Source organism: Dufourea novaeangliae, unplaced genomic scaffold, assembly GCF_001272555.1.
Source record: "Dufourea novaeangliae isolate 0120121106 unplaced genomic scaffold, ASM127255v1 scaffold248, whole genome shotgun sequence".
NCBI lineage: Eukaryota > Metazoa > Arthropoda > Insecta > Hymenoptera > Halictidae > Dufourea > Dufourea novaeangliae.
In genome coordinates this window covers 2193003-2207016 of record NW_015374156.1, presented here as the reverse complement: position 1 = coordinate 2207016, position 14014 = coordinate 2193003, and the positions used below count along the sequence as shown (strand labels likewise).

General features: G+C 36.2%; 1 protein-coding gene across 1 annotated transcript in view; it reads right to left on the bottom strand.

The window, feature by feature from the left end:
* The window catches only part of LOC107191901, a 49375-nt gene that overhangs the window by 10387 nt on the left and 24974 nt on the right, over positions 1–14014 (bottom strand). Inside the window, exons 7-16 of the mRNA XM_015581043.1 lie at positions 13049–13440; positions 11300–11567; positions 9237–9499; positions 8377–8587; positions 7212–7459; positions 6524–6716; positions 6287–6441; positions 4355–4660; positions 1104–1351; positions 165–483 (exon numbers count right to left, since the gene is read on the bottom strand). Coding sequence (XP_015436529.1) covers positions 165–483; positions 1104–1351; positions 4355–4660; positions 6287–6441; positions 6524–6716; positions 7212–7459; positions 8377–8587; positions 9237–9499; positions 11300–11567; positions 13049–13440 — 2603 coding nt within the window. The remainder of the gene's footprint in view (positions 1–164; positions 484–1103; positions 1352–4354; positions 4661–6286; positions 6442–6523; positions 6717–7211; positions 7460–8376; positions 8588–9236; positions 9500–11299; positions 11568–13048; positions 13441–14014) is intronic.

Here is a 14014-nt window from a genome sequence, read left to right as displayed (position 1 = left end):
GAATTGGAGATTTTCTAGCTATTGTCTCAAAGCAAAACCGTCATCCGATCCTTATGACGAAATCTGACGTTTCAGAAACTACATTCAATTTAAATTGCAAGAAAGAAATATATCGAAGGTAAAACTATTATCGTTAGACGTACGTTTAAACGGAAACCTTTTACCTTTTCCGCTTTGTCCTCGTCGATGGGATACAGATACTTTTCCAGGAGATCCTTCCAGAACTGTTCCTCTTGGAGCGACAGCACGTCGATTTCACCCTTTTTCAACCCCTCGTCGGTCAACCAGTACGGTCGGCTGTGAAAGTTGCTGCCCTCCCGATTCCCTTCCGTATTCTCACTGGTTACAGTTTCAGTGTCGCTTTGGCATTCCCGATCCTCCGCTGGATCCTCGCCGATGGCGCCAAGATGATCGGCGGTTCGAGAACCCACGGATGAAGCCCGTTTACGGCTCGAACTCGCGTGTCCATGGGGATCCACAGCCCTGAAAACGTTCGAATAACACAACAAGGTGATGAAATAATTACATTAATCGATATAAATTAAGAAATGGAGCAATTAATCAAGTACTGTGTAAGGCAGTTTTTCAACCTATGGGTCGCGACCTAATATTGAGTCGCATTAAATTTGTTAATGGGTCCCGAAATGATAGCAGCTGACTTGTGTTAAATCTAGAAACAGCGTTTTTTTTTTTATTTAAAATCGTTAATCTTACATGTTTCCATAGTTGAATATATATGACGAAAAATAGAATTGAAGTGTTTATTGTAAATCAAAATTCGTCTGAACTTTTTTCTGTAGAAATGTACTGAATGTGATTTTTCACATATAAAAGTCATTGTCTATCAGGCTTTTAAAAATTTTATATTATAAGCGTTTTAGTTGCGGTATCATTACGAACACATAATACAGTAAATCCTCGATGAGTGTTCGAAAGCTCCTCGATACTGTACATTGAATATTTCATAATGTAATGGCCATTAAATAATAAATATTATCGAGAGAGTGCCAGTACAAAGTTACTCTCTAGAAGGTTTTATAATGGGATCTGATATTACTTAAAAACCTATGGATTCCAAATGAAGAAGTTTTTAGTCAACGAACCTTTCGATGCCATCCAAACGTTTTCCGAGATGTTCCAACGATTCAGCTATCGCGACCAACTGCTGTTTCTCGTTAGATGTCTGACCGTGTGTACAGAACATACACTTAAAAAGACCCGCCAAAGAGACTTCAATCGATCCTTCTTCATCATCGTTCGAGCCGACGCCATTTTGGAGGAACCCTAGCAAAGATTTTTGTTTCGCTTTTCGTTTCGCCTCTTCCGCCTCCTTTTTCTCTTGTTCAAGTTCCTGTTTGTTTAACGATACGAATATCAAAGACCATTTAGTCTCGATTAGACACTTTTAATTAGATACTTTCTATCCCCAAGTGCAGAGCTCTTGTTGTTAGAAAGCTGTGAGGATGGTACCGTTACTGGAACAATTTAGATATTCTGCGCACCACAAGACTATAATAATTTTTTTCATTTTAATACCTATTGCCAGGAGAATAAAAAACAATCAGTCGTTTATGTTTGTTATTGTTTTGAAAAATTTTTATGTCAATTTTATCAAGCTCAAAGGTCGAAACGTGTACTGAACTTAAACTGTAATATTATAACCCTAAGAAAATGGATGATTTATTTATTGGAGCACTTAAAGATTCATAAGTTGTGATAATCACAGTCTTATGATACACAGATGATGTAATTATTGATTCTGCGCCTTGAAACAATCAAGAATTAATAATACGGCACAAACGCCAAATTTCTGAGAACAGAATAACATCCAAAGAGTGTAATAATTAATGATAGCAATTTTGACGATTTTATACGAAATGGTAAAATATGTTTGTCAGCTTTTGGTATACAAGTCCCACGTTTGCATTGATTTTTATTATTAGTCCCGTACAAAATAGTTTCACACGACACGAGATTTTACCGAAAACCAAACTATTACAGAGTGCGACACACAAATGTCCTATACCCGAATAAATTGTTCGTGTATCACTAAACACGAAAGCATTTATAAATCATCCTGTATTCCTCGAAGATTCAGGTAACATAATAGTTTCCCAAGAACGTTCGAGCAAACGATAGAATTCACTGTAATTGTTTCAAGACACAAAAATATTAACCCCTTCTACTGAAATGACGAACCCAGTTCTCCATAAGCTCAGTATAACAAAGTACACATGGTGAATAAAAGGTTTCACACCTTCTGGATGATGAAAAAGGTCCTGATAAACATAGATCGAAAAATCAATAGTTTCAAATTTATAAACAATTCCTTCTTTCGGTTAAAATTGTAAAGAAAATTGTAAAATAAACCAACAATAACAGTAAAAAAATAAATGATAAGGTAATCCATTGTTTCCAGACGGTAAAAGTGACTTATAACTCCGAAAATATTAATTTTTCAATCTATGTTTATAACTACTTTTTTTCCTCATTTAGCGAGTACTATTTACTCTACAAGCTATGAACCTTTTTTTTTCACCCTGTATACGCAACGAAGAACTGGACCCGTCAGGGATTTTTAACTAGTGAAGCATATTTACATCTCTAAGCATGACTACGTCCAAGTGAATCGCAGTGGAAAGGGTTAATAACGCCGAAAGACGGTGAACCACGACGAATTCGATTAGTTGGTTAATAATACTGGTTAATTACCGCCGCGGTTTTCTTTGTCAGCACCTCCCTCGTTCCCCAAGTGATATCGTTCAAATTACAGACGGAGTACATGATTAGCAACAGGTACATCGAGGGCAGCGTTATAATGTACATCACGCTGTGTAATAGGCAATACAGTTCCTTGGGGTGCATCAGCGCGGATATACCCAGCTGACTTATCAGCAGCATTAGAAACAACGCGGACGGTGAAAATGCTCCGTCTTGGACGATGCTGATCGCGATCCCGACAAAGACAGCGATCATTACCAACCCGTACAACGTGCTGAGTACCGCTGCCACCATCACCTGTGTTAGACCGTTGTTAATATTAACGTTTCTGCAAACCACGCCGTTGTTTGCCTATGGTGGTTGCAGAGATGACGTATCGAGGAGGATTCGAAAGAACGATCGATAACGGACATCTGTCAATAAATATTTTATGACTTATTATAACAACGAGAAAATTGTTTAACCTGTTAACTGAATGATTATCCGATCGTCAGACTCCCTTATGGGCAGAATTAAGGATGAACAAAAATAGTCTCTGGCGACACATTTCGAGATGCACGTGAATATGATTTAATTCGTTAGACTCAGGAATCTGCAAGTAAATAAATAAAAAAGAAACGAAATCTTGCAGAAATAAGGAAGATTGGTTGAATACAAAGGACGAGTTAAGTTGTCTTTTTTTGTTAACAGGTTGAAACAAGTGTTTTGAAATAATTAACACTAGATCTACCGACGATAAACATATATCTACTTCTATCGTTCGCTAAACACGGGAAACATTTGAATATTTAGAAATTTAGAAATGAACTGATTCCTCTGCTGTTATATCGTAATAAATATCTGAGCAAATGTATTGTTATGACATTTTAATCGTAGTTAGGAAAGTGTACTAACCAGTCGTTTTGACTGGATTGGTAGTTCTAGTGTTAAAGGACTCATAATAAAAACGAATTCTGTCAGGTTTTATTTTTTTCCAGTCAATTAATTGTCTTTTCGAGGTAAATCATGACTAGGTCGTGTTTAATAGTATAGGTTCCACCATTATGCGAGTCTCGCATCTGACTACTAAAATTTGTCATCACAAAAACTAAAACATTCGACAAGGTTCGTTTCTCTAACCAGCCTCTCAATTGTCAGTTAAATATTATTTGACAATCTGCACGATAAATTAACAGGTTATATTCGAGAAATAAGATGAGCATTAAAAAACCTGCATCTCGATACGTCACTCGCATAATCCTTTTTGTTACAAGAAAAGCAAGACATACATTTTCGTACAAAGAAGCGCATTTCCGATTTGGTTGCATCCGATCCTAATGAACCCTAAATATATACACCTGAATGTTCCTTCACCAATGTCCTGATGATTGTGATTACTGATAAATATTCCTCTTCTCGGAAATGATCGGACTAAAATATACACTCGAGAATAAGGATTCTTCCGCTGCAACAATTTCATCAAACGACCAATTTCTTAACATTTTACCTGTATCATCGTTCCTACATTATCCGATCATTACCTTCCATTCCCCGAGCAATATCACCCCAATGTGTCAGAAAAAATGATTTTCCTCGATGGGGAAGCGAAGCAAAGCGACCGTGAACCGTGCGGAAGTGTTACGAACGAACGAACCTTTTTCGTCTTTTTCACTTGAACCTCGCGGGTCCCCCATGAGACGACGTTCAAATTGATAATGGAGTAAAGGATCAGAAGTAGATACATGGAGGGGATCGAGAGGAGATAAATGATCCCGGGCACGATGCACCAGAACTCTTGGGGATGCAAACAGGCTGCTATAAAGAAGGAACTGGATAAGGATATCAAAAATATGGCCGAGGGTGATCCGATACCGTCCTCACCGAGCTGGAGGGCTGTACCTACGATCACCGCCATCATTATCATCGCGTACCCTGTCGACAATATCTGCGCGCACAGAAGCTGAAAGACAATCACGTTGCTGGAGCTTGGACATTACACAGATTAACATTTAAACCCCTTGCCTTACGATTGTTTTTGCAGTATGTTAGCTTTAGAAGAAGAAAGAACTCTCTATTGGTTGCAAGTGTAACATACATTTATGGCTGTCGTCCAATTAACAGAGAAGCAGACGAATAATATCGATTCAGCGTCGATAAGTTCGGGTTATTATATGAAGATTCTAGGGGAAAAACGATCATAGTCCATTTTAAATTTTAGTATCATGTTTCAGAGCTTAGGGAAAGCTATCGAAATATAGTATAATAAATGGAAAAAGAACTGGCATAGGCCAGAAAAATTAAGGGCCAAGAAATACTAGTTTCAGGAAAGAACGTGCAATGTCATATTTTTCCAATGGAAAAATGATCAGAGTCTACCTCGACAGATTAAAGTCTAAACTGTAAAAACAAACTGTACTTTCGTAAAATTTATGAATGTTCAATGTTCTTAAAAAGATTCAGGAACAGATTATAAAAAAAGGAAGATATTACATTTTTGATCGTGTATAGTGAGAGGGAGTTCACAAAGTTTGTTTTTCAAATTTTGAGAATTTTACTTTTTGTGACTACGGTCATTTTTCCTTAGCCTCTTTATATATATATATTAGATCGTTGAATAATAAATGTCATTTTTAACAGTGCGTTTCATTTTAGCCATTTTAATTTTCACAAAACTGGGATCAATAAATTTATAACCAGTTCGCAGCAGTTTGTCGATTCAAATGAATTTTACTTTGATTGGAAATCTTCGTTAAGAAATTTTATAATATACTGTTGAGATATTTAAAGGTCTGGGAAAGATCTTGTAAACCACCTCCCCCCGAATTGATATACTCAAATGAGTGTATCCGAATATACTGATTATACTGAGTGTAGTCATTATGTGTACAAATACATCATAATTGAGTACGATGATTGTACTGAGTATGCACGTATATCCGAATATTGACATGGGTCAATATCACCTGATATAGAGGTGATATAATCCACACCACCTGTTGAATTATTAGTGAAGCTGATCATACACCATTTATGCACAAGATAGGGTGAAATTGGAGCCATGTTTCAAGGGCTCGATTACTGACACTTTACTGTCCTAAAATAACATTTATTATGCACCAACGTAATAGTTCAAATATGAATGCGTCCGCAGCAACTAAAGAATCTTTCTTCTGATTCCATTGACTTAAATTTATCATATTACTTTGTTGTACCTATTTTTTTCTTAATTTCGAGGCCTTGTATGATTGACACAATTTTTTCAATACTTTAATTTGTATCTACTATCAAAACAATTATAATAATTTCTTCAATATTAAATTCTGACATTTCCTGTTCCGAATGTTGCTTACGGAATATAAGTGCTAACGTATGTAATGATGCCTATGCAACTGAATTTTATGCTGTTAAACGAACGACATTCTTTACTCTAATTATTAAATATTAATAATAGCAAAACAGTTCATATTTCGTGTCAAGTTATTCAAAATGAATAATATTCACATTTACGAAATTTAATATGCAATCTTACCCACGAGTCGGACCTAATGTTACAAGGCAAGGGGTCACATCGAGCAGTCCAACTTACCTGAATGTTTGCTTTACACGTGAAACAAACAAGCATAAAAAGCAGAATAGGAATAATGTTGTAATAGAAACTGGTCCAGTTGTCGATCTTGAAAGCAGCCACGAAGGCACCCACTAACATAAGGAAAATCGTGCCTGGTCCTAAAATTGTACCACCTGAAACAAGGAAGAATGGCACCTGAATAAGATTCTGATGGTTTTGGGGTTTGTTCAGTTTTTTAGTGGATATTCGACTGACCCATGAGCAGAATCTGGTAAGAAATGTAGGGAAGAGATATGTTGTCGTTAATTTTGATAGTTTTTTTCGCGTCCATTAGAAGATCCATGATATTTGCGATGGTGGAAGGCACCCATCGACGACGTTGATTGTAAAATTCGTTGAAACCTTCCGGTGCGTGAGTGTAAGCGTCACTGGCCGCGGAATATTCAACCTGTAACGTTTATAAAAAAAAATCATTTTTTTTCTTTAAGAAAAATTTGTCCAACTTTCGTGTACCGTTCCACTAAATTTGACCCGAAATTCCAGTTCGACTTTAATTACAATTTTGATTCCAACAATTTATCCACTAACTTTACATCACTAATAAAATATTGCTTCTTGAACAGTTTACAAGGATTATGAAGTATCAATTATTAATTTTCACTTAATTAATGACGTAATTTCTTTTTTTTTATTATTAATGTGATGTTATTGGGTCAACACAAGATTTTACAATGAAACATTAAAAAATGTGTGAACAATATCTATTTCCAACTTGATTTCAATTTTCTAATATTTTAGTGTCGTAAAAGATCGAGTTTACATAAAAACTTCCAGTTTCTGAGTCTTTTCTCTCGATATATAATTTTTCTTTACCAAATCCCCAATGTCGCGCTGTAAATACTTTATAACCATTGAACCTTGTAACGTCTGCCTTTATGCTCACCCTGTAACCCCGTTGCAATAGCAGCGTACAAAGCCATCGATCCTCGCCCTGATCGTACTGTACGTAATGTCTTGCCTCGTCGGATCTGGTGGTGTACTTCTTCATCACGTTATCATCCATCAGAGCTTTTCCTCTGAACAACGAGAAACAACCAGGACTACAAAGTACACAACCGATCATGTGCTCGGTCGCTTTTTGCAGCCAGTGACCGATAGCGTACTCGAACATCTGGTACCAGACCATGGGACCTGGTGCATTCAAAATTAAGTATGAAACATTATTTTTTAGACAGGCAGTACGCTAACGACATTGTAAGGTAATAAACTGAAGCCATAAACAGAGACTTCTTTGAGATTTGGGTCCAATGGTCAATTTGAAGACTCATGATGAAAAATAATTGACAGCTCTATCAATATTATGCAAATATCTCTGTTTTATATTTTTCCAAAGAATGTTGTGTTATTGTGTCTTTTTAAATATAAAATTGAGTTTTCAAATTCAAAACAATAATAGTACACTACGTCTTCACTATTGTAATTAGAAGGGAATGCTAAATGTTTCCATTGTCTGTCAGCTATGACTGTCACAATAGTGAAGACGTATTGTACTATTATTGTTTTGAACTTGAAAACTCAATTTTATATTTAAAAAGACACAATAACACAATATTCTAAACAATAACGCAATAATGTCATATTTAAACATTAGAACTACCGAACCCGTCAAAATGAGGGATTTTAAATTTCTTAATTTATCTCTACAGCTTTTATGAGAACTTATATTGACCTCTAATTTATTCCAGATTTTATGTTATACCATATACTAAATTATATTATTATATTACATATCGCTAAATTATGCAATACAATTTTATATAATATACGTTCAATGCTGATATTTCTAGTGTTAAACGATTTTTTTCTTATCTGTTTGTTCAATATTGATGTAGTTCTGGATTTTATACTTTACATTAGTTTCAAGTACAAGACATTACTCTACGCCTGGCTGAGACCTCTAACAATAAGCGTCCTGAGCTAAGTCATTCGCTGAACTCAGGTCGGAAAAATGCTTCTGTTTACTGCCAGCCTCAGTTTACTACCGCAATCGTTACAGTCAGTCAGTTCTATGCATCATATATCGATGCTTTCTTATTAACAAGACTGACCCGAGCCAACTGGATGAATACGACCGCAAGCAGCGCCGAGATTTTTATTCTTCTTCATCAAGTCCACGAGCAATTTCACGGCAGCCGGCTGGAAATCGATGTCACCGTCCAGGGTCAGTAGATAAGTGTTCTCAGCGATAATTTCTTTGCGGTCCACGCTAATTGGCAACTCCATCAGTCGATGTCCCAGCAAATAATACATGTACATCACCTTCAGAATAGAAAAATGTTCGATAAATATTATCGTACAGGTCTTCGTTATTCCAGGTTTTATTATGTTTCGTAAACAAATTGTTGCAAAGTCGTAAAAGTACCTGTGATAAAAAAAAAACTAAAACTATGATCGTACATCTGGACTCCAGAGCCAGAGTGCATTAAGTCCACATTTTTTTTTAAAAATTACATTTTACATGTTTCCCGTATTAAAATTTTCATTCCTTTCGATGGTACAAATTATTTCATTTCAAGTAACTCTTAATACAATAGTGCAAAAATGATATTAAGTCCATATTATGCTTCTAGCCAAACAGTGTGAAATCCATCACATAGGAGACTTTATGCAATGTTCACCATTTCTACGTATCCAGACTTGTCCATTCAATAGTTCAAAAGTTCTTCCTTAAATTCTTAGCGAAAGGTTCCAAAGTTACAAAGTCTTGCACCTTCAACTTGCTCTTCTCTAAAGTTTGAAAAGTGCGACTAATTACACTCTGGTTCTCGGGTTCAGAAATGTATTCAATATTTTCAGTGAGATTCTTCAGTGCAGCATTTTTTGCATTAATTTTCACCGTCACATTTTTTTGAAGCAATGTTTGATCTTTTAACTTTTGGCATACTCTGTACTGAAGCGAAAAATGTACCTGACTCCAACGTTTCCTGTGACGGATCTTGCTCTTGTCTTTCAAATGGGCAATCATCTTCGTTTTTCCAGGCAGCGTCCAGACCAATCGACCTCCGTACGGTGTCGGATACTTCTTCGGCGCCCTCACGTGCATCCTTGTCTGATGAACATCCGATGCAGCTTCGTCCAATGTGCCCACCAACAGCTTCACGAATCTGTTCACCTGTGACTCGTTTTCATCGTGGTCCGACAATTCGAACGCGTCGTCGAAGAATATATGCGCTGTGAAAAAGAAAATGGAAAAAATGAATTCTTTCTATGCATGGGTTTTTTTATAACTTCTACCCCCTCGTCTTAATGCACTCTTAATTTTATTAGATTGGCAACCAAATTCGCAACCTTCGTCTTATTTCCAGGAGAATATTTGATTAAAATTCAACAAATAATAATTTTCAATCGAAGTAAGTACCATTCGAATCGATAATTTTTAATATTTTTGTAATATTCTGCGGTGAAATTCGGGTCAGTTTGAAGGAAAATACGTGGAAAGGTGCGTTGTGACATCGTCCACTTTAGGAAAGGGTTTTCCGGTTAGTGGATGCTGTAGCGATCGGACCAAGTGGTAATGGCTTAGAGCAGTGGTTCCCAAATTTTTTGTAGCCACGACCTCTTTTGGGACGAAGATATTTACTCACGACCCCCCAGGGAGTTGCGACCCATATTTATCTTTTTCACCCAAATAGAATATAAAAGTATGTTAATACGAATTTTTTGTTTTATTTTGTAAAACCTTTCACAACCATCCACAAACTCTTCTGACGATCCCCCAGGAAGTCGCGTCTTTGAGAACCATTGGCTTAGAGCAAGATAACACGAAATCGCTAAAAATATTATGTATGGGGGTCAAGGTACCTGTCCTCAGAAACGGTTTACCACACTCGAAGAATTTGGAATTCAGAAAAAATGAATTCACTTTACTTCATATGGGTGACATCAGATCGATATATTCCTTTCTGAGAAATAAGAAAAGTCACAATACTTACTTCAAGGTACAGTTTTCAACTATCCAACGATTCAAGGATTTAGAAAAGAATGCACGACGAAGAAATGAATCCATGTCGCGTATTCGTAGAAACATATTACGGGATTTGGTGTCGGATAAACGAGGGGATAACATTTCGACGGAGAGATAACTCAATATTAGCTTGTCGGATAAATTCTGTCTATTACTTTCCCTATGGATGAAAATAAAGGGTCCAATACAGACTGAGAAACTGAGCATAGGAGCAATATTTAGAAAGTATTAAATGTAGTTGACGAATATAGTGTAACAAAAGGTATGAACATTTTTTTATGAAATTAAATTGCTAGTAATGTATCGTCGAAAGAATTAGAGATTTCTCAAGAACCTAATATATGCATACTGCCGCATAAAAATTGTAATATTAACACTAGAACTACCGACGATAAGGGTATATCTATTTCTATGGGATCAATCCCCTTTTTTCCATGACCTTGATTGACCTTGAATAATTATAGTCACTGAATTCCTAATGAAAGGGACTATCATTGTAGGTGTTTGAAAAAGGGTGATTCCGTTTACAAAAAGGAAGGTGACCTTGATATCTCTAAAAAAAATACCATAAAAACAAAAATTCTTTTTGGCATCGTGTGAGCCCCATTGAACCATTCAATTTTGACCTTGAGACATTTGACGTATTTTTAAAAACAACAAAGATATTTGAAGTGCAAACCTTAGGTGATTCACCCTGTATACATATATTCGACGATTTAATACAGCCTTCTTCACTGTAGCAGTTACTGTGTTAATATGTTTCCTATCGATAAGCGTGGAAATCAAAAAACCTATTAAGGTGCGTGTCCATTTATTGTGTATCCTTGTATCGTATTACCATACCATAGATTTTCATATCGATGCAACACTTGCTCGTCCACATTGATACAAAACAGTGATACGATACGATACGCAACAAGTGGATACGCACCTTTAGAAGGTTATCGATCGACCGGTAAGGTGTTTAAAAAAATTACTGTGTTCTATAGGGAAGAAAGATGACTTACTCTCGAATTCATAGTAGTCCGGATCGACAACCTTCAAATATTTTTGGGCGACACGTCTCGCGCATTGATCCTCGTCCAGACGCAGGATACTCTTTAAGAACTCGATCATCTCCTCCTTGTTCTCATGCCACATCGTCGCGCAGGCATAGATCCTAGTTACGTGATCGCTGCTCTTTACGGCCGAGGGTGGTGTCGTTGAGCCGTCAGTTTGCTCGTATATGGTCTCGTAATCTCCATCCCCTTTTTCTTTCTCTATCTCCGCCAAATCCTGTCAGACAAAAACATCCCTTATGTTTTTACACGTTGCACCACCACGATATCCTTAACCCCTTGTCTTACAACATCGAGTCAGACACGTGACAACGATTTTAAACTGAATTGAGTAAACATGTGTATTATTCGTTTTCTTTGAGTCGACGTGAAGTACCCTTTCGCTGGTATAAACATTTATAGTTCAGAATAAATGTAATTCTTCAAGTCGGAAAAAAAAATCGTATGACAATGGTTTGATATTAAAGTCCTTCTGTACGATCTTTTCACCTAGTTTCGACAGGTTGTTGCGCCTTGGACGTATTTTTAACGAAAATGATCTTATGTTTTTAAATGAATATCACCGAATTTTTATTAGAAGCACGACTGTGCTTCAAACATAAAGTCTGAGAAGTATTTAGAGAAATTTGAAACGTTGGAACATATATGCTGTTTTTGAGTGTTATGCAGCTATAAAAATCACAGTTTTTATAGTTGCAACAATAACTACATGTTTTTTGATGATGCAAGGTGAGTTTCAAGAATGGAAAATGAAACGATGTCAAGTGATTGAAATTCGCTCTAATTTTAGAAAATAATATCGATAAACGTAAGTCTTTTGGATTACTGTGTATAGAAATGATTGTTTCACATATAATGTTGAATTAAAAACGTGACAATAATTGCTTCATAAAATCAATAATACCTTAAATGAAATCTGTAACGCAGATGAATATGTGAACTGTATTAAACTTATAAAAAGGTCATGCAATGCATATTATGATTGTGAAAATAATAAAATAATCCTGGAATTTAATCGTAACAATAACAAAATATTCATACGAATAATACGGCATACTTCATTCAGTTTATGAAAGCTTCGTATGTGCACCGAAAATCCCCATATCTCCAAAATAAATAATGAAACAACGTCGGAATTTAATTGTAACAACAATACAATATTCATACCAATAATATGACACATCTCATTGAATTTATGAAAGCTTCTTACATGCACTACCGTCCAGAAATATCCGGACACTTATACATATAATGATGCAAATCTGTGAAATATTTTTCATACGAAATGTGTTTATCGATTTTTACAACTTTATCCTATCAAAAGTGAATATATTAAATTGTTCTAGAATAACGTGAGTAATATTTATTAACAAACAATGTCGATAAAAATACTATAACCAAAGTAGAATGACAAGGTATACATGGAATATGTACAAAAAAAAAAACAAATTTCTTGTGCTTTTATGCGTTTAAACTTAAATATCTCTGTAAAATAAAACAGTCTTGGAATATAATTATCGTTATATTAAAATATTCATAATATCGTATGAAATAATCCATTCAACGTACGAAACCTCTTATAACCGTATTGAACCGAACCATTTGAATATTATTAATTTCTATGACAATTTTGACCCTTCAGGCGTCCTAGTCTTAATACGAACGTTCCCTTCGCAATTAACAATAGAAACTGCATACCTCGACTTTCACTTCCGGTTGATCGTCCCGTTTCCGATTCAAGCCCATCGATTGATCGATCAGCAAGGAGTCGTACATAGGCATCACGAAAAGCTTCTCCGTAGCGGCCAGACGTTCGCATTTCGGTGTCCAAACGTGCAACGTGATCCAGGTCTGGGACAGCAACCAGAGCAGCCATACCCAAGCGTATTGTTTCGACACGAAATCGTTCAAAAAATACAATGGCGGCGACTCGTAGAACAGATAATTCGGAATCGTTCCGTAAAAGATGCATGGATCACCGTTTCGTAAACCACAAGCGGCGATCAGCAATGAGATCGATACCGGTATCGTTAGATTCACAGGGAACGCGTAACTGAATCCTTGTATCAGAATCTTGCAGGCGAATTTACCTGAAAGAAAAAAAAAAGCGCGCTGCATTTCCATTTGTGAACGTTTTTTAACATATTTTCAGATTCTTCTCGTTCGCTACAGTCAGATTAAACAGGATTAACCGTTCAACGCTGCTGTACAACCATTTTCTAAAGTGATCCCTAGAGCTCCCCCGGTTTATTATTTCTCATCTTCTTATACAAATTCGCAGAAGCGTACTGTCTGCGTTTCAGGAGATCCGGGGAAAATTTGCATATGGGTAGAGAAGCTGAGAGGAGGTGGAGGGTTTGGTATGACGTAATTTAATAAAGGAAAGGTCGCCCTCTTCAACAGCCAATTCATTTAGATCTGACTATAACTTCAGAGTCCCGACAAACCCCGTTATTCGAGTTATTTGCGTTTTAAACGTAAAGGGGAATATTCACATTCTTCGTGCTGGTGATATATTAGATTTCTTTAGTGGTACTTATAAGGGCTGTTTCATTTTGCATATTTCTTTATTGTCGTCGTCGTGTGATAAGTATAAAGGCTTTTCTATTCGCACGAAAAATTGTTAAGGTCTGTTTGTACGTTGATAAAAATAAACAATACCAT